The 26,297-nt window shown below is 36.6% G+C and overlaps 3 protein-coding genes across 6 annotated transcripts; 2 read left to right on the plus strand and 1 right to left on the minus strand.

Moving 5' to 3' along the window:
* Positions 1 to 263: 263 nt before the first annotated feature.
* On the plus strand, positions 264 to 1,099 carry LOC126603234 (uncharacterized). The gene is made up of 2 exons (XM_050270014.1): positions 264 to 660; positions 748 to 1,099. The coding sequence occupies exons 1-2, from the start codon at positions 282 to 284 to the stop codon at positions 783 to 785; spliced, it is 417 nt and encodes a 138-aa protein (XP_050125971.1). The 5' UTR covers positions 264 to 281; the 3' UTR covers positions 786 to 1,099.
* Positions 1,100 to 12,673: 11,574 nt separating this feature from the next.
* Positions 12,674 to 18,062, minus strand: LOC126602035 (AP2/ERF and B3 domain-containing transcription factor At1g50680-like). Of its 2 annotated transcripts, XM_050268850.1 has the most exons (4): positions 17,532 to 18,062; positions 16,340 to 16,392; positions 15,529 to 15,578; positions 12,674 to 13,957 (listed from the first exon to the last, which is right to left on the minus strand). In XM_050268850.1, the coding sequence occupies exons 1-4, from the start codon at positions 17,539 to 17,541 to the stop codon at positions 12,907 to 12,909; spliced, it is 1,164 nt and encodes a 387-aa protein (XP_050124807.1). In that variant the 5' UTR covers positions 17,542 to 18,062; the 3' UTR covers positions 12,674 to 12,906. The 2 variants fall into 2 exon arrangements, with proteins under 2 accessions (XP_050124807.1, XP_050124806.1); XM_050268849.1 differs by lacking the exons at positions 16,340 to 16,392; positions 17,532 to 18,062 and adding an exon at positions 15,711 to 16,333.
* A 2,819-nt stretch (positions 18,063 to 20,881) lies between these two features.
* Positions 20,882 to 22,247, plus strand: LOC126601336 (cytochrome c oxidase assembly factor 6). Of its 3 annotated transcripts, none has more exons than XM_050268020.1 (4): positions 20,882 to 21,050; positions 21,157 to 21,294; positions 21,428 to 21,503; positions 21,930 to 22,247. In XM_050268020.1, the coding sequence occupies exons 1-4, from the start codon at positions 20,967 to 20,969 to the stop codon at positions 22,007 to 22,009; spliced, it is 378 nt and encodes a 125-aa protein (XP_050123977.1). In that variant the 5' UTR covers positions 20,882 to 20,966; the 3' UTR covers positions 22,010 to 22,247. The 3 variants fall into 3 exon arrangements, with proteins under 3 accessions (XP_050123977.1, XP_050123979.1, XP_050123978.1); XM_050268022.1 differs by having other exon boundaries at positions 20,883 to 21,050; positions 21,976 to 22,247; XM_050268021.1 differs by lacking the exon at positions 21,930 to 22,247 and having other exon boundaries at positions 20,883 to 21,050; positions 21,428 to 21,733.
* Positions 22,248 to 26,297: the final 4,050 nt, after the last annotated feature.

The raw sequence follows: 26,297 nt of genomic DNA on the forward strand, positions 1-26,297 counted from the left end.
ATTTACTAGCACCACTAGCAATTAGGTGTCCAATTTGTAGCAGTGCCAGTGCTTTGGAAAGAAAAAGAGTAATTACATTTTTCACCTTCATATTTGAGTGCAATTACTACCTCTTACAATAACTTTTAAAACATTTCAATCTCATTTTTTTACTTACATTTTATTAAAATTTCACATTTCCGTTAAAACTTCTGTTAAGATTACAGTTAATTAATGACGTTATAATTAAAATTTTCATAAAACAAATGAATATGACAAAATGTATATTTTTTTAATGTTAAATGGGCCCACCCCTTCAACATGCATCTGTAATTCTACATCTCTCTCTTCGACTCCATTACGCGAGAGACCATTGGCCAGGCGTCATCTTCGTCGCCATCATCGGCCATCACACAGCCATCACCACCACTACAGCATCCTTGAGCCGCTTCAACGCCATGGTGCTCCCGTCGTTCAGCACCGCCTTGTACACCGCCCCAGGCTCTCTTTCCCCAACATCTCCGCCAGTGCCCACATCAAATCCTCCAGTTCAAACTGCTGCCTCTGGTCAAAAAACACCAGCTTGCTTCTGTCGGTCGGAGGCGGTGAAGAAGTGCGAGGCGAAGAGGGTCTGTCTGTGTAGCACCAGTAGGACGATGCGGCCATGGAAACCGTATGAAGGTAAACCCAGAAATTGCAGAGAACGTGGGAAAGATGATTTCTTTCTTCTGTTTTCGAAATTGAGAAAATATTGGATCTTTGCTGTAGTGGAATCGAAGCTCGGCGACTCAGATGAAGGCAATTGAAATCTCGGAAGTTCAGAACGTCGATTGGGATTGGAAGCGTGGTGGGGGAATCCCTGAAATTGGGGGTTTGTTGTTTGACCAAATTGCAAACGAGAGGCATTCTTTAAGCACGAGGCCAACCTCGGCGACGAAGGCATGGAGGCCGTCAGAGCCGCCGTGGCCCTCGAGGTTGAGAGCGAAGGAGGCAGAGTGTTCGGCAGAGGAAAGGAAGAATGGATGAATACATCAAAGTTCAAACGAGACCTACCTCAGTTGTTTATTTTATTTTATTTTAAATAAAATATTAATGAATTGAAATAATTTTGAATAGTTAAGTATTTTTTCTTTCTCAAAAAAAAAAAAGGAAAGTATTTTTTATTATTTGTTTGGCGATGTGGAACAAGGTGCAGACATTTTAGCTCAAATATGAACTTTATATTTTTCCATCCTTTAACCGTAAAACTAACAGAATTTTTAACGGATGTATGAAATTGTAATGAATATAAGTAAATGTATGTGATTGAAATATTTTAAAAATATTGTATGAAATTTTAAAGATATTGTATGAAGTTGCAATTTCTCTCAATATGCAAAATGTAATTTACCCAAAGAAAAATATTAAGTAAACTTTTTTAAAAGTGGGATTACTAAGACAACGTATTTTCATAATAATATTATAAAATATTATACTAAAAACATGAGGCGACGATGAGTTCATAAAAAATTTTATTTTTTGAGATCGTCTTCTTAAGATTTCTCCTTTGAAAATTGTCAAGTTGCACCACTAACTTAGCACTAGTTGTGGAATGTTGTGCTGAGAAGGGCCTGTAACTGCGTTGGCATCAAAAGTCCCATTGGCCACTTCTCTATTGCGGTTGCTCCTGTTTCAGCCGTCGGATCCACGTTTAATGTGATTCAATCTTAATCTCAGCCTTTAGATTTAACTTAGGGTTTTATATACATTGGAGTGTTGGTGTGGTGTTTGGCGGGTTCGAACTGCTGCGTTGGTGTAGGGAAAGGGAAGGGGCAGGTGTAAGGACACCCAGTAAAATGGAAGGGAGACAAAGATAAAGACGCCCATTAAATATCACCCACCCTTATTAGTTTTCATCGTATATCCCGAAAATCAGACAATAACAGAGTAGTCTGTGATAGATTAATTGAGGCACATGCGAAGTCTCTGCATATGCCTACATATGCGTATGTTGCCTCGCCTTCCTTTTGTGTTGTTTCTCAATTGATTATGCGTACGATAAATAGTTGGTTCTTTACAGAATTTTTTTCTTCATAAATGTGGCTTTGTCCTACGAAATTTTGTTCAAGAAGTCACATTTTCTCGGGTAAAGGTCTTTTACCCGATGTATTTTGCAATTGGTTAGGCAAACATGATCAACATTCAGGATTCGCCCACAATCTTTATGCGACGGAAAATTTTTGTAGGGCAAGGTGAAAACCGTCATGCAAATATTTGGCGCAAAAAAAAAAAAAGGTGCGTAATTTGAGAATGTTTGCCCAACAAAATAGAGGTTCGTCGACTCGAAGCCCTGTGCCCGACGACCATGTACGTTAGTTCGAGTTTTTATGTCGTTGAGTAAAGGCTTACAATAACCTGTAAGAAAATCCACCGACAAAAAATTTGCTCGACGTCATCCTCATGTTTGCTGGACGAGATGGTTCGTGCCTTCTTCATTTTTCCCTCTTCTTCTTTTCTTCTTTTTCCTCGCCGCTGCTCACCTGCATCTCTCTCTTCCCTCTCTCACTCACATCCTCTCCGTCTCTCTCTTCCAATTGATATATTAATTTTGATTGGTTAAGGCTTGTGATTGGATTCGAAGAAAATGAAAAGAAAGGTATGTATATGTCTTTTAATTATAAATTAGTAAGTTCTAATTTATTCAATTGTTTTATATATATATATATATATATATATATGTATATGTATGTATGTATGTATGTATGTATGTTGAAATTGCGAGGTAAGTGAAATTTTGAGTTTGTGTGTCCTTGAAATATATGTAGATTAAACGAATTTAATTTGTGCAGCATCAGTCTGCGATGTGGTGTAAAATTTGTTAATATTTCATAACCATTTATATGAAGTTTATTATATTAATTAACTTCGTATAATAAATTCGAAAAAACCTTTGACCTGTTTGAGAGTCTGTTGGATGCGCATGTCGACGTAGTATGTGGCTCTGCAATCTAACTAATTCTTGAATATCCAGTCCAGACAGTTCGCGAATGCGCTACTATGTGTTTAGTGTTTGCGATTAACATGGCTAAGTTTGGACTGTAAAAAAATTCAGTTGTATCCCCTTAATGTTCTTTGATTGCATACTAGATATTTGTTTATAATATTTACATTGTGCACTTGGGAGCCCAAGGGAGACGTTGCATAATTTTTTACGATTAGAAATAGTCGCGTGAATCCCAAATCACATCATATAAAGTGCACTTTCGAATAGGATAGGATCATTACTGGAGGCATAAGAGGGAGATGAAGCGTATCAAATTATTATGATAACTAAATTCTCTGAAAATAGGCACAATTGACAAAAAAGTGGATCAAATTGCGAGATAAAAGTTAAGACCAATAACCAGTTTCCAGTTTCTCAAAAAAAAAAAAAGTTAAGACCAATATTCGGATTGAATGGGCAAATTTATTCAATTTGCAAACAACCATGTTGGTGCTCAGGAATCGTATAAGGTGTCTTTGCATGAAATGTAACAACTATATATATTTAGGTGATACTAGACAGAAGTCTAATATCATTTGTATATGAATGGGATGGTACACACTTACTCCAATTAGATTGATCATGGAGAATTACAGCGGCAACATATTCCGGCAGTAAGACACCTATGCATGAACTCTCTTCATCAGGCCGTGTTGATGACGACTAAGTGATGGACATATTGAATGATGTTTCCTAATGCTTCCTTAATGTTATCCTTAATGCTTTGCAAGCGTTGGATTACCCTAATGATTAGTGTATTTCTTCAACATGTTTGGATTTCAAATTCTTCTTTCTTCTTAGCGTAAATTAGTGTACAATATCACAAATAGCAATAGGATAACAAAACCAATAAATCCAAAATCGCAAAACTTTAGCAAACAAAAGCTGCACAAATAACTAAATCCATTTCAATCTAACATCTATTATTAAGGTACTCTTACAATGAATTGTAGCTCAATCAATTAATAATCACATCTATTATTGAGACCTTGAATTCAATCTCTTATCTTTTAATAATGTGGTACAAACTTGTTAATCACATAAGGTGAATTGTACATCAGGAGTTTGACAAAATAATTTCTAATTTATGATTACACGGCTCCATTTCTAATTATGTCGAAGCCTTTTAGGATTAAACGCCACTCAAACTAGCAAGTGGTTAAGTGGGGCACAACATCAGTGTTTAACTATTTGGCTCGTCTTTATGAAACTCTAACATGATATCAGAGCAGGGTTTATCTAAGCCCGTATACAATCCTAATTAATAAGTATGTTCTAATAGTGTAGTATTTACATGCTTGTCTTTCCTCGCCACGTGTCTTCCCATGTGACCATGGTCTCATGTGAGGGAGATGTTGAAAATCTCACATCCGCCGTTTGACATAACAATTTACAACTTATAATTATACGATTCCATTCCTGATTGCACCACAGCTTTTATGATAAATTCCTACTTTTACTGGACTAGCAAGTGGTTAAGTATGCGATAATATTTGTATTGAACTATTTGGAGTTTTGGACAGTCTTTCTAAAACTTTGCCAAAAAATTATATCACTCATCAATAAAGATGAATACTACTAAACCATGATACTAATGAACATGACAATATTAAAACCAAAGTGGTAAAGAAAAGGAAAAATGCTAGTTAATGTAAAATTTAATAGCCTTGGACTGACCCATGGTCCCACATGAAGGCCCTTGAGGTCCAATTAAATGGTTCACGAAACTTCACCTGCCTAGTGAGTAGTTTGACCTAAGAGAAATGCTAAGACCATCTCCAACCCTTGAGCTAAAAGCTAAAAATTTTAGCCCCATATTATTAAAAAATGAACTTAGGCTAATTTTTTTCTTAAATTAACTTTAAAAAAAATTATGTAGACTGTCATAAATTAATTTTATGAACATTTTAATCTAAAAATATTTAAATTCCGATAAATATTGAAAATCATTAAATCGAAACTCATGAAACACTATGAAAAATAAGAAAATCATGACAAAGATGTATAAACACAGAATACATCAAACACATAAGACACACATAACACATGTGAAGCACATACAAAATACATGTGAAGGACATACAAAACACATGATAAAGATGAAGCACACACATAACACATGTGAAACACATGACACACATGAAACACATACCAAAATACATACAAAACACAAGAAACGCATGAAACGCAGGTTGAATATCAAACCATCAAACAACATATTCACCAATTTTTCAACTTTTAAAGTGTTTTTGTTTCCTAAAAATCCTTAATATCTCATCAATGGGTGATAGAAGAAGACATAGCACGGCAATGCAAATGGCACAATACCAAGCCTTAACAATGTGGATGCAAAAATGATGAACGCAGAAGCCGAATTTGCAAACTCGCTTATGCAATATGAGCACCATGCTGAATCTAGATATCGTGGTTCTGTCACGGGGCATTCATTTGTGCAGTGTGATAGAGAAGAGTGTCATGACCGAATGATGAAAGATTATGTCATCGGGCATCCGAGATTTCATGCTCAAAATTTTTGGAGGCAGTTTCGGATAAGGAGATAGCTTTTTGAAGGCATTTTGAACGCAGTTGTCAAGCATGACCAATACTTTGCAAGGAAGATAGATGTTGTAGGCCGACAAAGTTTATCACCTCATTAGAAGCTCATTTCTGCATTTCGGATGCTAGCTAATGAGTGCTCTGCAGACTCAACAAACGAGTATTACTGACTTTCGAAGACTACTGCTATTGAGAACCTGAAACACTTCTGTAAGGTAATTGAAGCCATATATGGAGCCACATACCTCCGCAAGCCAAATTGTGAAGATTTGAAGAGGCTTCTACGCAAGGTAGACAAAAGAAGCTTCCCTGGTATAATAGGAAGTCTCGATTGTATGCATTAAGAGTGGAAGAATTGTCCTACTGCTTGGGCCAGTCAATTCAAGAGCTGTCATAACAAGCCAACCATCGTGCTCGAGGCTGTGGCGTCTTACATTACATGGATTTAGCATGCAATCTTAGACGCTCCTGGATCAAACAACGATATCAACATTCTTTGGTCTTCTCCTCTATTTGATGATGTGTCAATGGATGGGCACCAGAATTTTGGTACAAGGTAAATGGTAATAGATATGAGTTAGGTTACTACCTAACTGATGATATTTATCCTAGTTGGTCTACCTTTGTCAAAAATTATTCTCATCCTGATAGTGCGAAGAATAAATTATTTTCGCAGAGGCAGGAGTCTTACAAGAAGGATATGGAGAGAGTATTCGGGAACCTACAAGCTCGATGAGCCATTGTTAAAGGGGCTGCACGATTATGGCATATCGAAGACCTCCATTCAATCATGATGATATGCATAATTTTGCACAACATGATTGTGGAAGATGAGTACATCGAAATTGAAAAGATTCAGACGAAGATGTGGATGATGACCAACCAACACATGTGAGAGCTATGACAAGAGATGTTGAATATCTTGCTGCAACCACATATGAGACCCGACAGGATTATGTCACATTGAATGAGTATATGAGACGTTTAAATAGAATTCAAGCTCCTCAAGGTCATGTTATGCTCCGCAAGGATTTGGTTGAGCATGTATGGCGCCGAAACGGTGAACGTTGATGATGTTGGTGTATTAATGTGTTCTTGTGTTAAATTTTAGTGTGCTATGTTGTTATTTTATGTAATAATTTTAAGTGTACTATGTTGGTATTTTCTAGTAATAAAATGAAGTGTCTTCATTTGCAAAGTATTTTGTCTAGTACGTTGTCAAAATTATTGAATGTCGTTTGAACTATTGAAGGCATCTATTCTACATCAAAGTGTGCAATAATAAGTATAATAATTATTGAAGGCATCTAGATTAATAGAAACAATAATTAATAAGTCATAAATTTAATACACATGACAATTAATAAACTACATAAACTTAATACAAACGACAATTCATAAACCACATAAACTAAATACAATCGATAATTCATACACTACATAAACTTAATAATGATATCCACCATCTTAACTTGGTGGTGGACTTCATGATAGACTTGGGATATAGGGTTGAGATGATTCATCATCTTGAAATATACTCCTTGTGGCATACTTTCGCAAAATTTCATTTTGCTTACCACGTAAGAACTTCTTCCTCTTTGGAGTGTATTTGTTGAGGTCTTTCATCATGAAATTAATTTCAAACCTATCTTGCTCCCTATCCCCTTTTTCCTTAATTTGCAAACCCATTTGGGCCGCTTCTTTTTAGCGAGCGCTATGGGTTTCAGTCAATCTTGCAAATCCGGTAATAATGTGTGCACTCATCGGATCTTGGGGCTTCACTTTTCTCTTTGCTTCCTTTTGCTTATCTCTTCCCGGGGGCCTTGCAAAAGATGGAGTTGAGGTCATTTCATCGACACCTTCATCTTCATCATTTGTCAGTGCAGCTTCATGTTGAAATAATTTTCCCCATTGTTGGTCCGCATCGGTTTCCCACCTCAGACAATCCTTGAGGATGTCCTAAGCATGATGCAACTTAAAAGGTTGATTTTTTTGTGTTACTTTTGTCTTGTAAATTTCCATTGCTTTGTCACCCTATGCAAAAAATACATAAAAACAATTAGTTGCAAAATAATATTATGTACAGGACAAATAAAATATGAACAAAAAAACTCACAATTTCTGTGGCATTCCTTCCACTAGCCATGCCAACCACGGCTCTCTTCAAGCTTCCCTTCCATAAAGTGCATGCTTTGTTGATAGTCTTCCACCAATCATAAACAACACCGCCTTCCCTCCCGCCACTATTGCAGTTTTCATGGAACTTTGGAATGATTTTATCCCACAAAATCTTTTTATTTTGATTCGTGCCAACTGCACCATCCTCGCTAACAAAAACTCATGCCAAGCATAAAGCAACATCTTCCTCACATGTCCAATTACGACCTCTAATATGCTCTATTGCCATGTTGAAAATTTTGGAAGTGGAAAGAAATGGTAGAAAGAAAAATTGGAAGAATTGTAGGAGAAAATTGAGTGTTGTGTGGATGTTTGAACAAATACATAGGTATTTATAGAGTTTTTGGGTGAATTTTGAGTTAAATAATTATTTTTAATTATTTTAGTTGTTGGATTTAAATTTGGGCTGCTATATCTTTTTTTTACTGTTAGATTTGATTATATTTTATCTCAGCCATTGGATTCAATGTATTTTAAAAATACATTTAAAAAAAAAGAAAAACAAAATTTGAATCTGGACCTTTGGATCAACTAACAGTCCAAAAGTAGCAACCGTCCGATGCAAAAAATAGTCGTTGGGCTCCTGATGGTAGCTGACAACGGCCTTGACAGTGGGTCCCACCATGTCGAGCGCTGAATGCCTCAGCTTGCTTGGGGAGAGTAGGGCGCGTCCTCAGGTCGAGAGTGGGCTGGGTTTGGGCGAGTCCACGCGTTTGTGGGATAATTCTTGGGGGGGTATTTGGCTTTTGTTTGGTATTTGACTTTTAGCCCAAACATTTAGGTTAGGTTGGGTTGGGTTAGGTTTTGGTGGAGGGGGAAATAAATGGGAAAATTTGGCTTTTAGCCCAGGGTTGGGTTCAATCTTAAGAGGCTCTTTAGCATTTCCCTCGAGCTAATCATAAGCAAATCACTTTGCTCTTTATTCGAAGTTCAAACTTAGCCTTTGGATTCTAAGCTAGCCAGGACCATGGGGACAAAGTCCAAATGAGATTCTCAACTAGATTAGTTTCTTAGGTGAAATCGCATACTAGTTTATGTTCTTTTATCTTCTGGTCTAGTGTCAACTGTTGCCAATGTTACTATGTTAGGATGGCTTGCACTGTTAATGCTTAGTACTTTAGGTAGTAATTACAGGTTTTTACATGTAAGTCCTCGAAAAAAAACACACTTAAAACAACTTCAAACTCAATACTTTAGAGAAAAAACATAATATACTTTGTAACACTAAAGAAAATTCATAACTAAAAATCAACTAAAACATGACAAGTGAATAGATGAGGTATCTTTTTCACCAATTAATTAAACTCTTGAAGTGTTTTTGTATAAATGTAGAAGTTGTCGAAGTGTTTGTTCTAATTATGTTTTCCACAATTTAATAGGCCTAATTGGCTTCCCAAAAAATAAATAATTAAAAAAACAAGATCATTTTCATAAGCCAAAATTTCACTATTTGGAAAAATACATTTGATCACGAATGATCTCTGAAATTACCCACTCCATCAAGAGATGGTCCTTGAAATTGAAAATCTATTAACGTAGTTTCTGAAAATCTATTAAGTACTGACGTGACACAAAATTAGGTCTCAAAAGTTTAATAAATATTGCCATGTAGATTAAAAATTTTCAATAATAAAAAGTAATTTTTGTTCTTATGTAATTAAAATTTAAAAATTAAAAAATTAAAAAATTAAAAAAAAAAAGAAGAAGAAGAAGATGTACAGTTCATCTTGTTCTTCCCCTCCCACTCGACCAACCACTACAACTAGACCTGTAAACAGATCTGGTTTATTGGGTTTGGGTCGGGTTTCACCTGACCCGTTAATTTAATGGGTCATTCAAACCCAACCCGTTAAGTTAATGGGTCATCCAAACCTAACCTGTTAAGCTAGGGGTCATCCAAACCCAACCTGTTAACATTTTTTTTTTTTGTTTCACCCGTCATCTGCGCCTTCATCATCGACCTCTTCTGGGCCGCAACTCTGGCTGATTTTTTGTATTTCCCTAAGATCCATGAACAAACCACCCAAAGTTCAAAGGACCTCACCGACACCATTTTAGAATTCCCTGGACGGAAATCTCCTCTGAAGGCTATACACATGATCGAATCGGTGCTCGACCGAAACGACCCTGTTTATTGGGACTTCCTCTCCTTTTGCTCATATCTTCCCAAATACTAAGGAATCATGGTCAACGCGTTCGAAGAGCTCGAGCCACATGCCATCCTCCAAGCCATTGTTGTCGGTGAGGGGTGTGAATTTCACGGCGTTGGAAGATCTGCCGCCTTCTCCGAAGCTGAGGTATCTAGTGCCACTGGATTTAGAGGGTAGGCAGTTGTTGACCCTAAAAACTACCAAGCCTACGTGGCTCGCAGGCCGAGCAATCTATAAGCTAACTACGTCCTTCGGTGAATGCGGGGGTGCCAACTCGTCGGCCGAGCTCGGCCGATGAGTAAATTTTGTTGATGTTGAGTTAGGTGCGCGGCTGACTTCTGCGTCTTGCGATTGCGGCCGAGAAAGGAACACGTCTCGGCCTCTTGGGCTCTCGAACCTGAAGACAAGGTTACTATTCTTACGAAGTTCAATATCAAATTCGGCTTTCAATGTGCCGAATGTAATAACTGTAACACCTCACTTTGCCGAGAAGGCTGATGAGATGACCTTGACCAATAAGGATTCATAAATCCTTCTCGACCGAGACTTGGATAGGTAATCAACCGTCCTCCCCGCAGTGCTGTTGATGCCAACGGAAGATACTGCGAGATCGGCCGATTCTACGGTGACAGAGCTATCTATGCCGACTTAAGGTGTCACCGGTTGCTTTCACAGTGCTGTTGATGCCAACGGAAGATGTGTCAGCGAAAAGAGAAAATAAAAATCTCAAAGTTGTTGAGAGAATTTGCGCAGGGTAGTTGTGTGTTGAATTGGAGGTCCTCTTTTGTCGTTGCCACTGCCTCTGTATTTATAAGACTGAATTACTTGGCTTGCACGGTCATATAATGTTGTAGAGTCTGACTGCAACTCTACCTTGCAGAATGAAATCTGATATGTGGCATCGGCTGGTTGACCTTTCATACAAAATATAAAAATTATCTAGGCTTATCCCATCATGACCAAAGACCTAGCTTACCTAGGCTTCTCTCTCCACCATCAAATCCTTGCTTTATCTCATTAAGACTCCCAATGCAACTAAAGCCTTCTTTTTCCATGACGGATGTCCAGGTGCAACCATACATGCAAATTAAATTATAATTTAATTGCAATATCATCTAATCACTTGAGATACCATCTTTCATCAAATACCACTTTGTATCAGGAGTCCTAATGATGCATGACTCACGTGGCCACAGCAATATCACAAAAGAAACATATTCTCCAGTATCCTATTTTGCATGCCTACCCGATATGCTTTGAGATAACTGTATAGATAATTTTAATTTATCATCTAAGAGATAAATATATGATTAAAAAAATCATAGTGTTATCCTTTAAATAATAATTAAAAAATTATCTTAGTAAATCCAACAGTTTAGAATTCGCCCATTCAACGATCTCGGCCGATTGTGTAATTTTGGGTCCAAACAGCAGTAGGAGAATAACCGATTGTATTTCAAGGCGGATTACTCGATGAGGGATATTTTATCCCAGTCGAGACCGAGCAAACCGGCGGCGCCCCCGAAGAGTCCCTAATTGTTCTAGCCGCACCTGAACAAAAACTCGTCAAAAATATCCGTCGGCGTTAAGCTCAGCTATTCCTTCTCGAAAAATCCGACGGAGAATGACTGATCTTCGTACTGAATGTCGTAGATACAGCTGGAGGAGGAGCACCCATGAGTGTTTTTTGTGACTGACACTAACGGGTTTCGCGGGTTCATCCAAAATGACCTGTTATTTAACGTGTGATTAACGGGTTGATCCGTCAACCCGTTAACTACCTGACCCGTTTATCACTCACCCGAATATTGATTTTAACGGATTAGGTCGGATCGGATCAAGTTAACGAGTCGGGTTGAAAATGCCAGCTCTAACTACAACCCCACGCCACCCCACTCCATCGCATATGTAACTGCAACCAAACAGATGGCCCATCAGATCCACATAGGAGAACTTCTTTTTTTTTTTTTTTTTTTTTTTTTTTTTTTTTTTTTTTTGCGCCACTAATCAACTTCAATTATATATCGGGATGTAAGCCGGTCGAAGCGCATGGATGTGATGGCTGGATCCACAGTAGCTAGCTCGTCTTTCCACTCAAGTAATTGTGCTTCGTACAATCCCAGCCCATGCTCTTCCTCCTGCCCAAGCCCAACATTATCTTCCTATGCTAGTAATCAAGATGCTGATGACAGATCGCCTATCCCACGGCTCAAAAACCTCTCATCTGCATCCTCTTCAACCTCCTCTTCCAAACTACTGAACCTCTACATCCATGGCGGCTCTATCAGTGCTGCTGTTACCCCTCCATTAAACTCCCCAACTGCCAGAACACCGAGAATGAGAACTGAATGGGATGACCATTCTGCTCACCCAGGCTGGGCTGGGCAGCAATACCCCTCCCAGCCTTCTTTTGTTTTTTTCCTTTTTTTGAAGTTTTTAATAATACAAAAAATTAAAATTGTTTTTTATTATTCACATTTTTTTAATCCATATAACAAAATTTAATTAGATATATGGAACCTAGTTATGTGCTACATCAGAACAAAACAAAAATTTTGACGAAATTGCATCGGAAGGACTATGTTGATTTACGACATTCATTTTCAGATACTACATTAATCAATTTTCAATTTCAAAAACGATCTTGATTGAATGAGTCAATTTTAATGACCATTTTTAATAAAACCCCTACTTTAGAAGAAAAATATAACAAAACATCCGAGCAAGAAAGTATCATCTGAAGGACACCAAAACCAGCCCAAAAATTGCTGTTAACTCAACCCTGGAATGCAGGAATGATCTTCCATCCCTTCGAATTATATGCAAGCATGCATCAAATATAACAAAACTTCTCATCAAAAAGCAATTAAGAGTACCTTTATCCATTTCAGTCTAACATCCTGTAAGTTTAAAGGGACGGATTTATATGTTTAGTAATCAGAACCTAATTAATGATATTCCCTGCAAAAGCTCAAACAAAAATTCTGAGGCATTGAAGGGTGAACTATAACACGTTCAAGGCTAATGCGCCACCTCGTTGCAGATCTCCACGCCGAAGAGCCTGAAACGTTTCTTTTGATCAGCACGGATTCCTTCAGCTTCATTAATATTTTGGCTTACAGATTCTAGTTTACATTTATCATATTGGTAATTATTAGCATCATTCTCAACCAAGCAGTTAATGTTGTCGTCTTCGCTTTCAGCACCATCCCAGTTAACTTTAACCATGTAAAAAGTTTGTGGCTCCTTGTTACCATTGTCCCCCAATTGCTTGTAATGGCACTGAAAGAATGTAAGAATGTCTTTGGCCTTCAAATGGTGCGTCTTTACGAACCGACTCCAACCCCTGGTGAACACAAAACTCCTGCTGCTCTTCCAATAACAGTACCGGAAAGTCCACGACCTCATCATCTTATCGTAAAACACCAGCTGGCTGGAGCCACTCTCAACCTTCTGACTTATGGATTCCGATATGCTGGGAAAGCACCGTTTAGCATTGGTAACCGGTATCACAAGTCTATTCAGCTTACTCACATCACTTGGCGTCAGCTCTTTTTGGAAAAGAAGTCGATTCAACATCTTTGCATTTCCATTGCTATGCACCCTAACCAAGCTGTCAAATTGAATACCACTCCTCAAACTCTTGCTTGCAGCACAACTCTTTCGATATTCTAAGAACTCAGCTTGGTAGGAACTATCCTTGATCATTCTCAACACAGCTTCTTTGGAGTACTGATTTTGAAAGTGTGGCTCTTCAAAGGTGACTTTGGTCCATGGAAAGTTGCGATGGCACTCCCAACCGCGAAGCTTGATTGCAGCGCTATCATAAGCCATAGCTGCTTCATTCTCAGAACTGAACGTGCCAAGCCAAACCCTTTCGTGATTGGCATATATCTGGGCACCCCAATGCCCATTTGGCTGCTCAACAACGCCTTTGAACCTCTTCGATACATGCCTACTAGCACCATCTGATGAGTCATTCGCAGCAAGGTTTGGATCACAAACTTCTTCAACATCGCGTTTCACCCTGACATTTGAGATCGTTCTTGACATGCCCTCTTCCATAACGCTTCTGCAGTAATAGTAGGAAGTTAATACTGACGTGAAATCAAGAAGTTAAACACGTTATGGTAAACTAAACAACTCATCTGAAATCAACACAATAAGGGGCTAGTTATAAGTACACAAGCAATTGAATTCTTGTATGAACTTTGCTCTCTGATGCACGAAAACCAAAACTATGGAGATGTTTATAGCTGGAGAACAAAAGCATATTGCAATTAGGGCTGGGACCTAACTGATTAGCCTTCTATTGGGATTAGTGTTACACTACACTGTTTTAAACCATTCAGGGTTATGATCAATGTACCCCATTCTCTTCTTAGTTTCTCAACTGTCCTCATCATAAAACCCGAAAACCTTTAGGGGGTAGTGACATGCACTTCATTAAGAGAAAAAGGAAATAACTCATCCACGGAAAATTGAACAATCCTGTTTGGTTTATGTACAACTAAAGAGGAGAAACACAATAATTAAACACATTGATACGTTAATTGTTCAAACAAATAAAAGAAAGGCTTCGTGGAATCGGTCTATTAATTTCAAACACAAAGACTCAAGGAAAAGGACCGTCAATAACATGTCAACTTTGTAATTTAAAATACAAACACACAAAACTTTAATTTTTTATAAACTGCTCCAGGAAAATCCCACAAATTCCATAATCGAAACAAGTTATAAGAAGGTCAAAACTAGGCAACTTAATCAAGGGAACACACTGGCATCTTTTAAGTTATTTAATTTTAGGCCAAGAAGAACTCAAGCCATTCAATTATCACCAAACAATACAAATTCATGTAGGAGTAATTGTTCCAAAACATAATTGTAATATGAAACCTTGATACTCGAAAAGCATCCTTCAAATGTAGCCAATCAAGAAACCAAAAGAAAGAATAACTGAAACAAAATTTTAGACCAATTTTGTAAACCATATGATGTGGTGGTTGATGGTTGGAGTTCTTTTTCTCTAGCATTGAATCAACTGTGTAGAGTACTGAGAAGAGACTAAGCAAATCTTTTTTATTATTGAAAAAAATTAAAGCCATTCTCTTTTTCATCTTTCTTGAGTTGCAACAAGAAGATCATGTATTGAATGAGCATCTCAACCAGATTTTCAGACCTTGTGAGCTTCATATTAAATACCTAACGTTTGAATATATATAAACAGTACCCTGGAACTTAAATTATGTAAACTAGTTTTGAGTTAAAGAATTATACAATGGTAAAAAAGATAAAGGTTGTTGTTGTTCCCGCATAACAAGTCCAGGAAAAAAAGAGAGAATCTCATCAATTTATGAAATCTTCTTCAATGACTCAAAAGTTCAGTATCAAGTCAATTTCTCATGTCCTCATAAAAAGTTAAAAATTACCCGAGCAGTTCTTCAAACTAAACACACAAATCCCCCTTACACAAACAAAAGTAAATTTAAAAAGCCAGGCAGAAAAAGGATTTACAGTAGAAAAACTTAAGAGACCAGCATTAAAAGAAGCCATAAAAATAGAATAAATAGTGAATAAATAGCAAATAAATTAAAAAAAAAAGCTCATGAAGTTTGTAATCTTTAAGTAGATAACAACTGTTACCTAGATGAATAACCTGCTGCAAATAAACGGAAGCAGCAAATCTGTTGCTCCTGAATTCAATACAAGAATTAGTTCCTATCGGAGAAGCAAAATAAAAACCAACAACAAATATAGAAGAATATCAAAAACTCTATTTGGGCCTAGATAAAGCTAAAACCCTAGCTAGTCATCCATTCATTCACCTTGAAACGAAGCAAAAAAATCTTCCCAAAAATGGGCAGTAAATCAGAATCCAGGAAAATCTGGCAATTGAAAGAATTTGTGACATGTAAAAGGAAATTCGTCCCATCGTTGAAAAGGTAATTAATGATAAAAGAAAAGTTGAGATATGGAGAGATGAGGGAACTATGAATTTCTGTCCAAATTTGGCACCGCGCTGTGACCCAGAAGGGTTTATGTTTCCTCTTTCCGCCTCCAGCTTCCACAACAAAATCCGGGTTTGAGTTTAAACCGGAAAATGTGCATATCATCATCAATGCACCCAAAAAAATAAAAAAAAAAATCCAATCAGCAAATTGGAATCTTTATGAATATGAAAGAAATTAATTATTGTCTTGGTTTTGAAGAAAATAATACCTTTTGGAAAGGGATCCGGTGAAAGGGATCATCTCCGGATCCCTTCCTTCGGATCCCTTCCTTTTAATTCACCAAGTCTAAGGATCCGGGCTATTAAAATTTGATGAAACGACTACAAACAATGACCTACTTTAAAAATTATAATAACTTTAACTGTTTGATCAAATTTAAATGATCTGAATCCTCGAACTTAATGGATTAAGAGGAAGAGATCCGGAGAAAATCATTTTCCTACCTTTTGATGGTGTAGCAGACATGGGTAATTGACTGAACACTCTACTCCCTCATCTGCATTTAAGTTCAAATATTTTTGTACAGTAATTTATATGAATTTCGCCTTAATACTTTACATGAGTTCAGTGTAGAAAATCACTTGTATCAAAAAATAAAAATAAAAACCTTGTGATGGTGTGGATATGATGCTGAGAGAGAAATAAACAAAGGTGTCCGTTAAAATGTGAACAGTTGGACGGATTAATTAGTACCTTGATTAGCAAAGGACCATCAAAAAAGCTAATTTCAAACTCCATAGACATTTATGATAAATACTACAGTAATACTGAATTGTGATATAATAATTCGCGTGTACTTTTGTTTTTCATACACGTTTTCTAAAACTTAAACATACAATATATTTATTATACACGTATATAGTCACGTCTAATACCCGTTATCTTCACATATTTCGCATAATTTTATTAAACATAAAATTCACGTTTTTTAACAAAGAAACTAAGGGGGTGTATTCAATTGAGAATGTGAGAGATTTTAATGGATTTATAAATCCATGGATTTTTATGGAGTTTAATTGATTTGTAGAGATTCCATATAAAATTTTGATTCAATTCCCTCAAAATCTCATGGGAAGAGGTGAGATTTGTGGATGCTTAAAATACACTACGAAATCTCTCCAATTCCCTCTAATTCCTCAACTTTATCAAATTCTTTAAAATCAATTTCTAATTGAATACACCTGGATTTCTCTAAGGATTTTAATAAACTATCTTAAAATTCTAATTGAATACACCTAGAATTTCAGAGAATCATTTAAAATCCCAATTGAATACCCCTAGATTCATTAAAGGAATTAAAATCCTTTAAAATCCCAATTGAATACATCCCCTAAATTAATTCACACCAAAAAAAATTAACTAATAAATTAAATGAATACATACTAAAATTTAAAAAAAAAGACCGAATTTTCTAAAATAAATTTTTAACAAAGTGCCGAATAATACAAGTATGTATGTATTTTTCACGTACTAAATTCGTTCTGTATTTTACTATAGTAAATCTTGAAAGAGGAAAACAAAGAAGCTAGGGCTAGAAGATTAGATCTGTGATACTGATAAATGGTGATGAAACCTGAGACTCAGTTATTTATCAGTGGAACTTGAGAGAATGGATGCACACTAGTGTATACATACTGGATATCATCTTCCAAACGAGAAGAAGGGGCAAGGTCGGAGGGTCTGCCTGGGAAAATGAAAATGCAATAATAATTGATTGAAAAAATAGATATAAAGGGGATAAATAAATAAATTCAATTCTTATCTTCTTGAAAGAATGAAAGAAAGAGTACACCTGGAAAGTGGAAGCTGAGACGGTAGTAGGTAGCAGAACTGAGAGAGAGATCGAGAGGAGGAACACAGAAAGACATAATGAAAGGGAGGGCAGCGCAGGCGGTGGGCGGTGGGCGGTGGGCGGCGTGCGGCTGACAGAAAGAGAAGTGAGCACACATCACGCAAAGGTATGGCTTTATACAATTGCCCGAGTGTGCTCACTCTCTTCTGTCACCACCACTCGCTACTAGTCCAGTGATCTACTTCTCTCCCTCATCCACTCACCTTCTCTCTCTCTCTCTCTCTCTCTCTATCTCTCTGTCTCTCTCTGCTACTTGGTCTTTATATTAGTATATTACACTACTTACAGCAGCTTTTTTTTCAATCTTCTATTTATTGCCGACAACTCCATTATCTATATATCTTCTTCCTCGACTAAAATAGATATGAAGATCTACTAACACACCATACTCCCCACTCTACTCTAGCTAAAGTTCATTTTGTATAGAAGGGACTCGTGACTCAACTCGTCAAGAGCATGTACCATCGAATATGAGGTCATGAATTCAAGTGTTTTCTCTCTTGCTATCATTTTTATTAGAATTAAAAAGTAAAAATGTTTACCTTATGTAATTTAGGCGCGTCTCTTTATATTGAACCAAAATAAAAAATTGGGTATCAGTAAGGATTACTATGTGTTTACTAATTCTCTGAGAATCAAAACACAAACGAACCTATAATATTAGAAACTCACCAACTGATTTAGTGAAATTGGACTCTTGATTAGTTGTTATGCGCTGAGGGTTGGGTCAGTAGACTTCCAACCTCCCTGGTCTTTGTGCTTTCTCGCGATAGCCTTCCTTGCCCTTCGTAAGTTCGTATGAGTCGGGTAGTAGTGATTGAGATTTTGTGGCTTGTTTTGTGGTCTGGTGCTTGGATTAGTCTAGTTGACTTGTCTTCTAAATTTTTGCTACTCTTGTAATACGACTTTGTGCTTCTGCCTTGTTGTTCTGATGTGCCTCTTTTTGGCTTTTAATCAAACAACTTTTACTAAAAAAATAGCTGTTTTGAGTGAGATTTACTTAATCTAATTGGCTTCAATTTTCGCCCTTACCTTTTCGTTTTGCAATCGTGATATATATATAGACACACACATACACACACACAGAGGATCTTTATAAAAAGGGATTCTAAAAAAAGTTTTGCAATCGTGATATATATAGACACACACACAGGATCTTTATACAAAGGGATTCTAATTTTTTGAAAAAAATGGGGATTAGGTGTGGGGCTAACTCTACATCGAATTTTAATAATCTGAACAATCTATTTTATAAGTCTAGATTCATATATCATCCTTGTAAAAATTCAATTCAATCCAAAATCATTTGCCTATTTTATTATCAAGATCAAATTTCATTGTTTCTTGTACAACAAAGTATTCGTTCATTTCTTTGAACCTAATTAGATGTGTTAAATATTTTCGATTTGGCTAATACTTTGCAAGGATGATCAATGAAGTACAACTTAAAAAATAGATGGTTCAGATCGTTAAAGTTTGATATGATATGGACCCTACAACTAATCCCTATTTTTATAAATTTAAAAAAATAAGAATCTCTCCCATTAAAAGCTTCTTAAATATATCCTCATTGACCTTCTTCACATTTTTATCCATAACGGGTTCTGAACGTGGAACATTTACTAATATTAGTACGAGAAACAATATTAGACTAAGACCTAGTGGATAACTTCCTTAACATTTATAATGAAAATAGGTAGTATATAACTGTTTGCAAAGAAGTTGTCATAAGTTCTAAGCAAAATTTACAAGTTTTTGCATACAAACGAGTGTCTTTGTCTTCCCTAATATCTCTTTTGGGTGCTATATATACATACTAAGTCTGCGCTTGGTATGAAGTAGTGACAGAACCACTTAAGGACCAAAATGGGCACGATTCCGTCCTGAATTTTTTTTCAAATTGGTTCACATATATGTACCTAAATGGAGAGCACCAATTGGTAACTTGACCTTCCAATGATTACCACCATCCTCCAACAAATGCTTGTCATGATGATGTCCCAAATGGAACTCTCAGTTTAGCTAAGAAATCTGGAGCAATCAAATCAGACAAAGACTAGCCACTTCCACAATTTTGTTCTAATATCTTGGACATAAATCTTCCCTCGTATTTTCTTCTATTCTCCTTTCATCTATTATTTTTAGATCCATGAAACCAAAATTAAAATAGAAATAAATCGTTTCAATGAGCAAAAACAAAATCAGAACTTTTTTCTCTCGTTTCTAACGCAACACACACAGACACAACAAAAAAGGACAATAATTTTCTTTGCCTATCTTTGTGTTTTCTATATGCCTTCGATTCTTTCATATGATGTTAACTGCATGGTGCCTCTCCTATAATGAATTTCTAGTTTCGATTATCAAAGAGATTGGCCAAAATGCCACATTCAACAACACCGATATTATCTTCAACTTGTTTGACAGGTGTGGGTTTATCACAAATTACCACCTGCACAGTTTGACGAGTGTGGGGTTTATCACAAAAGGCTTGGTGTCAATTTACTACTGCACAGTTTAATGGGTGTGGGGTTTATCACAAAAGGCTTGGTGTTAGTCGGAGTGGGGATTGGGAAATTTAAATTCTTCTTTTCTTAGAGAGATGTCACTGTGGGATATTTCAACATGTTCCTTTATGCAGGATCCAAGTACTGGGTCAAAGATGGGATATCCATACATTGACAATCACATGGAGCCAAGGGGACCTACCCATCACATGGCTACTTGGGGCAGTTCCTTGGCTCTAATACCAAGTCAAACTATCATAGACACTGGCCCAAAGCGTACTTCAACAACACCAATATTATCACAAACTTGTTAATTATCACTTGTACAGTTTGACAAGTGTGAGTTTTATAACAAAAGTTCTTGTTGCTAGTTGAAGTGTGATTATGATATCCAAACTCTTATTTTATCAAAGAGACGGCTGATGTGCGATATTTCAACGTAATATAATCCACTCAAATTTCATATGTAGTGTGAGATATCAAGTTTCTACTTATAAATCTTTCTGAACCATGGGCCCTTTAGTCTAAAGGCCCATATTATCAAAGTCCATTGAAGTCGATCCACGAACACTACGGCTTAACACCCAGCTCGGCCCCACGCGGCCCATTCACTCATACGCGCGTTCGGATCTTACGAAGCAGTCCTCGCCGACTCACAGCAGCTGAACAGAATCATAAGATCAGGGCTTTCTCCCTTCTCATCTCAAATCAATGGCCACGGAAGCTTACGCCGCACGAAACCCAGCAGAGGTTCACACGGACGTCCTCTCCAATGCCAGACAAGCTTGCTACAAGGTCCTACTTCTCTCTCAATCTCTCTCCTCCATTGTTTTTCTCCTGAAATGTAGATGTCAAGGATTGAAATTTGGGGTTTAACCTGCAATTTGACGTGTTCGGAAAGGCTCGGGACGCTTTCTATGCGTGTGTGGAGAAAGAATCGGACAAGAAGCAGACCGAAATCGCGTCGAAGGGCCTGTTGTACCCAGCAGAATGCAAAGCTTCGAGGGAGGAGTTTGTCAAACACTGCCGTACTTCTTGGGTAAAATCTGAAATCCCCAATTCTCAAATTCCAATTTTTGTTTCACATTTTGGGTTTCTTGGAGCACAAAGTTTTAATTTTTATCTATTGGGTTTTTGTTCTTTGTTTAATTTTAATGTTTTGGGGGTTTTAGGTGAAGCATTTTGATGCGCTATACTGCAAGAACAAGAGTCTGAAGAGGCTTTTGGATGATAAAGATTCGAGGAAAGGTCCGTTGTCACTTCCACAGCCTTACACTTTCAAGCCTACCACCACTAGTTAAAACTTTTCATGTCAACTTTTGGTTTAATGGGATCAGGTTAATGTGTTGCTGTTACTCTTATTGGCTATGAGAATTTGTTTGTTGTACAGCAGTAGTAATGAAGAATTAATTGCCTAAAGCTTACTCCTTGTAGTTAAAGAGTCAGTTAAAGAAAATGAGTATCGGTTTCTGACTCAATTTTAATGGATGCATGCTGATGTTTAATGATTATTGATTACTAAATACATTTACGAAGATTTGTACATACGTTTTCTAACAATACTGCTATGATACAATGCTTTAGTTTTGAGTCTTTTGACTCGTTACTCGTATGCAATAACGTTACTAGGAATACTAGGGTGAAAGTGGGATTACTTATTACATGAAAACTTAGGTACAAGGATGGTTGAAGTGAATGGAAACTTTATCCATTTTGGCAGGAGTATAAAGCTTGAATTGGCTCCTGAACAATGAAGGAGTCGTCCAGGTCAGTTCCTGGGTTTATGTTCAATTCATTATTCAGTGGGTAGCAGAAATCTGTAAGGTTTAAAGTTTGCACTGCAGAGGCAGTACCACATTAGGAAGCTGTCATTCTTTTGGTGTCGATTCATGTTTAAATAAGAAACAATGGAGAATATGGTGTATATATCCGACAAGATGTGTTTCTGGCAAAATTTGATGTAATAATTTGAAAGCTCACGTAGTTGGAATACTTCTTTGTGGCTCATATGTTTGATGAACTTGACACACCTAGGACATCTAGGCAACTGGTAGAATGAAAGAAGTGCAGTGTTGTCAATGCTAGTATTCTGATTCCAAGGTAGCCATGTAAGAGCATATGCATTCTTCTGACATTAATTTCTCCTTTCCGTGCGTTTAGGGATACAGTTTATGCTTCGTTGCTGTATATGTTTTGGCATATTTGTAGGTATTACGCATATTTTATGGACGCTTCTGTTGCAAACTTAGATTGCAGTTATCACCATCACTGTGTATGTGCCAATATCTTGGTGACACTTTTGGGCAACGGGTAGCATATGATGAAATGGTGAGAGTAAAACTGCGTCTGTGGATTTGTAGGGATTTGCTGAGCATGTAGAGATTTTGAGAGCTTAGTCCTTAATGAGTAACAGAGGATTTGTAGGGCCAAACTGTCAGTAAACTTGTTTGATACGAAAACTGATTTTTGTTTTCGGAAACTTGAAACAGGAAGACGTGGTTAGGAATGCATGAGAAAAACTTTGATACGTTCCTTCTGTTTATTTTACATACTGGAGTAGAAATATTTGGAATGGTTCCATGAAACTGCAGTTTGTGCTGCTAGTTAGTGACAGTTGAGTCGAAATATATGGAGGGAGTTCGTTGTTGTAGGTTGTCGAAGAGTCTGCTTGTAGCGGATCAAAACCCAATTTCATCTAAGTTTTTCTCGTATTTAAGTACGATGAGATGACGTCTCTATACTCTCTAGGGTTGAAATAGAAATACCTTCACTTTTGTTTCTCAAGTACGAAAGAAGCTTTAATAAAGCCGTTTAACTGAGACGGTTCTCAAGAAAGTGGCTTAGCGTGAAGTCGGATATGACCAAAATACATGAAGTCCATACTTTTGTGTGATTGAGATGCCCTGCCAATATCCACAGCAAGTTTTTATGGTTCATGTTTTTGCCTCACTCTAAGTATCTATGCACTGCAATCGCATTTAAACCCGGATCATGACAGAAAGATTCAGGGGAACGAGTTTCTGAGTTTATTATATGTTAAACAAATGTATTTTGGAAAATGCATCAACAATTTTCAATGCCGTTATTATTAGGCTTTTCAGCTAAAATTGGCATAACTTTTCACTTTGATCTTTGAGATTTACAATTAATAGAAATGGTCTCTGAGATTGTCCACCATCAATCATTTTGTTATATACGTGAAAAATTGCTATTAAATTGAAGAAACTACCGGTTCAAGTGAAGGGGTTGATTTAACAAAAACACCTCAATTTAGCGGAAATTTTTTTACGGAATAACCAAAATGATTGACATTGGATAATCTCAGGGACCACTTCTATCAACTTTAAATCTTAAGAACTAAAATGTGAGTTTATGCCAATCTTAAGATTCATTTTGGCTAAAGGGCCTTATTATTTTTGGCTCCGTAAACAATTTTTTAATTAGTTATAATATGAACTGTTTAATCCTCCTGAAATCATATTTTGCAATCTCTGACTAGATCGGTGGAGTTATGGCCAAAATTAGATTAATAATAATAAATTAAAATGATGAACCCTAAAAAATAATCTTGATTCAGAACTGGAGGGTCAATGGGTGAATCATGGGGTGGTGAAGAATTTACAAAAAGTAGTGGACTACATGTCTCTTAATATTCCCATGTGCATCATGCGTGTATGAAATTTATACAAAAGAAAAAAAAAGAATGCGAGGAAGAATATGTAAATTGAATTTGATATTTTGAGGAGATCTGGGAAGATCAAAGTTGGAAAGTTCTTGTTTACCAATATCAATCTCCTAATCAATCAGCCGGCTCGGCAAAATAAACAAAATAAGTGCAAAAGAAGAAAATGAGAAGGTGAAAATTACTGTGTATTTAGCACTACTCTAATCTCAAATTATGAGTTGTCAGTAGCAACTGGTTACATGCATGCTGCTTGGACTTGGACGAACGTTACGAAGGCCTTGCGTCAGCATGCCATTGACACGCTGGCAACTGGCAAGGTGTCTCAAATTTTATCCGACGGTTACATTTGTTATAACTTTAGAGGAGCTCCCTGTTTTTAACCATTGGATAAAATTTGAACGGCCCGATGGACTTGCTCAGGAGGATCCTCACCCTTAGCTTAGGAGAGGATCTTGATCCGGAAATACGCCCTGGTTAATTACTCAAAAAAGAGATTCTCTCCGGATCTCTTCCACCAAGGTTATCGGATCAATTGATCCGGGCCTTTGAAATTTCATTCAACGGCCCGCCTGTTTTGACCCCTTAAAAGCTATAATAATTTTTGGCAAATGGATGAAATTTCGAAAGCCCAAATCACTTGATCTGATGATCTTGGTAGAAGAGATCTGGAGATGATCTCTTCTGAATTATTCACACGCCCTCAAGCTCAAATTATGCAATACCAATTTTCTTTTGTTCAAGATTAGTTTAAGTGTTTATGTTTGTGGAGCCAAAAATAATCACAAGGCAACATGTGGATTTTTGGGTTAAAATGATAAAATTACCCTCGAGGCACATTGGGATTTCTACGCGCGAACAATGGACAATCATCCCTCAATCAAGTCAAAAATGCCCAAAATAGGTAACAAATTCAAAGTTATTTCATATATCCTCATCCTATATTTTTCACAAGGTAATTATTTCATAACCTTCAAAACATTCCATATAAATTGAGTTAATTGGCTAATTAATAGATTTAATCCTAATTAATCCATTAATAACCAATTGAATCACCAATTTCACACAAAAATACCCCAAAGGGCCGGCCACCTTTTCTCGAAAGGGGGACTGCCCATGCTTTATACATTGAACCCCATTTTCTCTAAAAAGCTAAATCCACACTCTTGCAAAACTCAAAAAAAAACTCTCTAAACAATTTTCTTTCTAAATTCTAACTTTGGCATCGGAGGTTCTTTGGCCAAAGCCCTCCTCATTCATCGTGGGCGCATGAGGCTCTTGGTCTTGACCCTAAGATGTTAATTGTTTTGTACGTGCAATTTTGTCTAAGGTTAAGGAGGAAGAAATTTGCATCCACAATGTTCATTTCTCCGCTTCTTTATATAGTTTGTGAATAACATCGACGGTAGTCAGAACTAAGTATCGAATTCATAAAAAGATACGACGTTCTCGTTATATGAGTCAAACTTCATATCATTTTGAACCATGCGCAAACAAATTGTACTGAACCAAGATTAATTGATAAAGCCATATAACATGTTATCTTGAACCTCACCTTTGTTTAGTTTTGTTTCATGTTGAATATAATTATGCGATGGTCTCTCATGAAGGAGCGTGTTGAATATAAGTTCCACATCGAAAAGTTGAGATAAAAAATACAATTTTGTCATGGTGCTTTCTAACCTAACGATAATTAAGAAATAATCAACACAATAAAAAACAACTTAGTATTTTTTAATTTTGATTTAACTAACATAGGATAATAGAATAAAGAAGGTAAGTAAAGGGTAATAATAATATGTGCGTTTTGTCAACAAAGAATACCACCCCAAACGCAACTTTTTCTAATCATCTATGATAACATGATTACGAATCAATTTGGGATTCGGACCGTGAAGTAATAATATGTGATGTGGTTCATTAAGTTTGTTTTCTTTGTTTGTTAAGTTTCTTAAGCACCAAGCACTATATAGTTAATACTAAAAAAACTTTGGTATACAATCTAGTTATACTTATATGGTTGGTCAGACCACTCTTACAAAGAAATGAATCTTTTTGTATTTAAGCACGGTCTAATATGTTTAAATACAATTTTTCAATGCACATAATTTCATGTCTTGAATGAATATCTGACTAATCACTTAATTAAACTGTTCTACTGAGTGTTCAAATCATAAAGAATGATTGGACTCCCATGATAACTTGTCATCTGCATGCGTTAGCCGACCTTTCCACAAAATTCATAAAACAATTGAAGCCCCCTTATTTATCTTACGTTTCAACTTAAAAACTCATCCACAGAAAAAGGACAAAAATTATTGACTCAAGAGAAGAAAAATTCATCCACAGAAAAAGAAGTG

Source organism: Malus sylvestris, chromosome 15 (genome assembly GCF_916048215.2).
Source record: "Malus sylvestris chromosome 15, drMalSylv7.2, whole genome shotgun sequence".
NCBI lineage: Eukaryota > Viridiplantae > Streptophyta > Magnoliopsida > Rosales > Rosaceae > Malus > Malus sylvestris.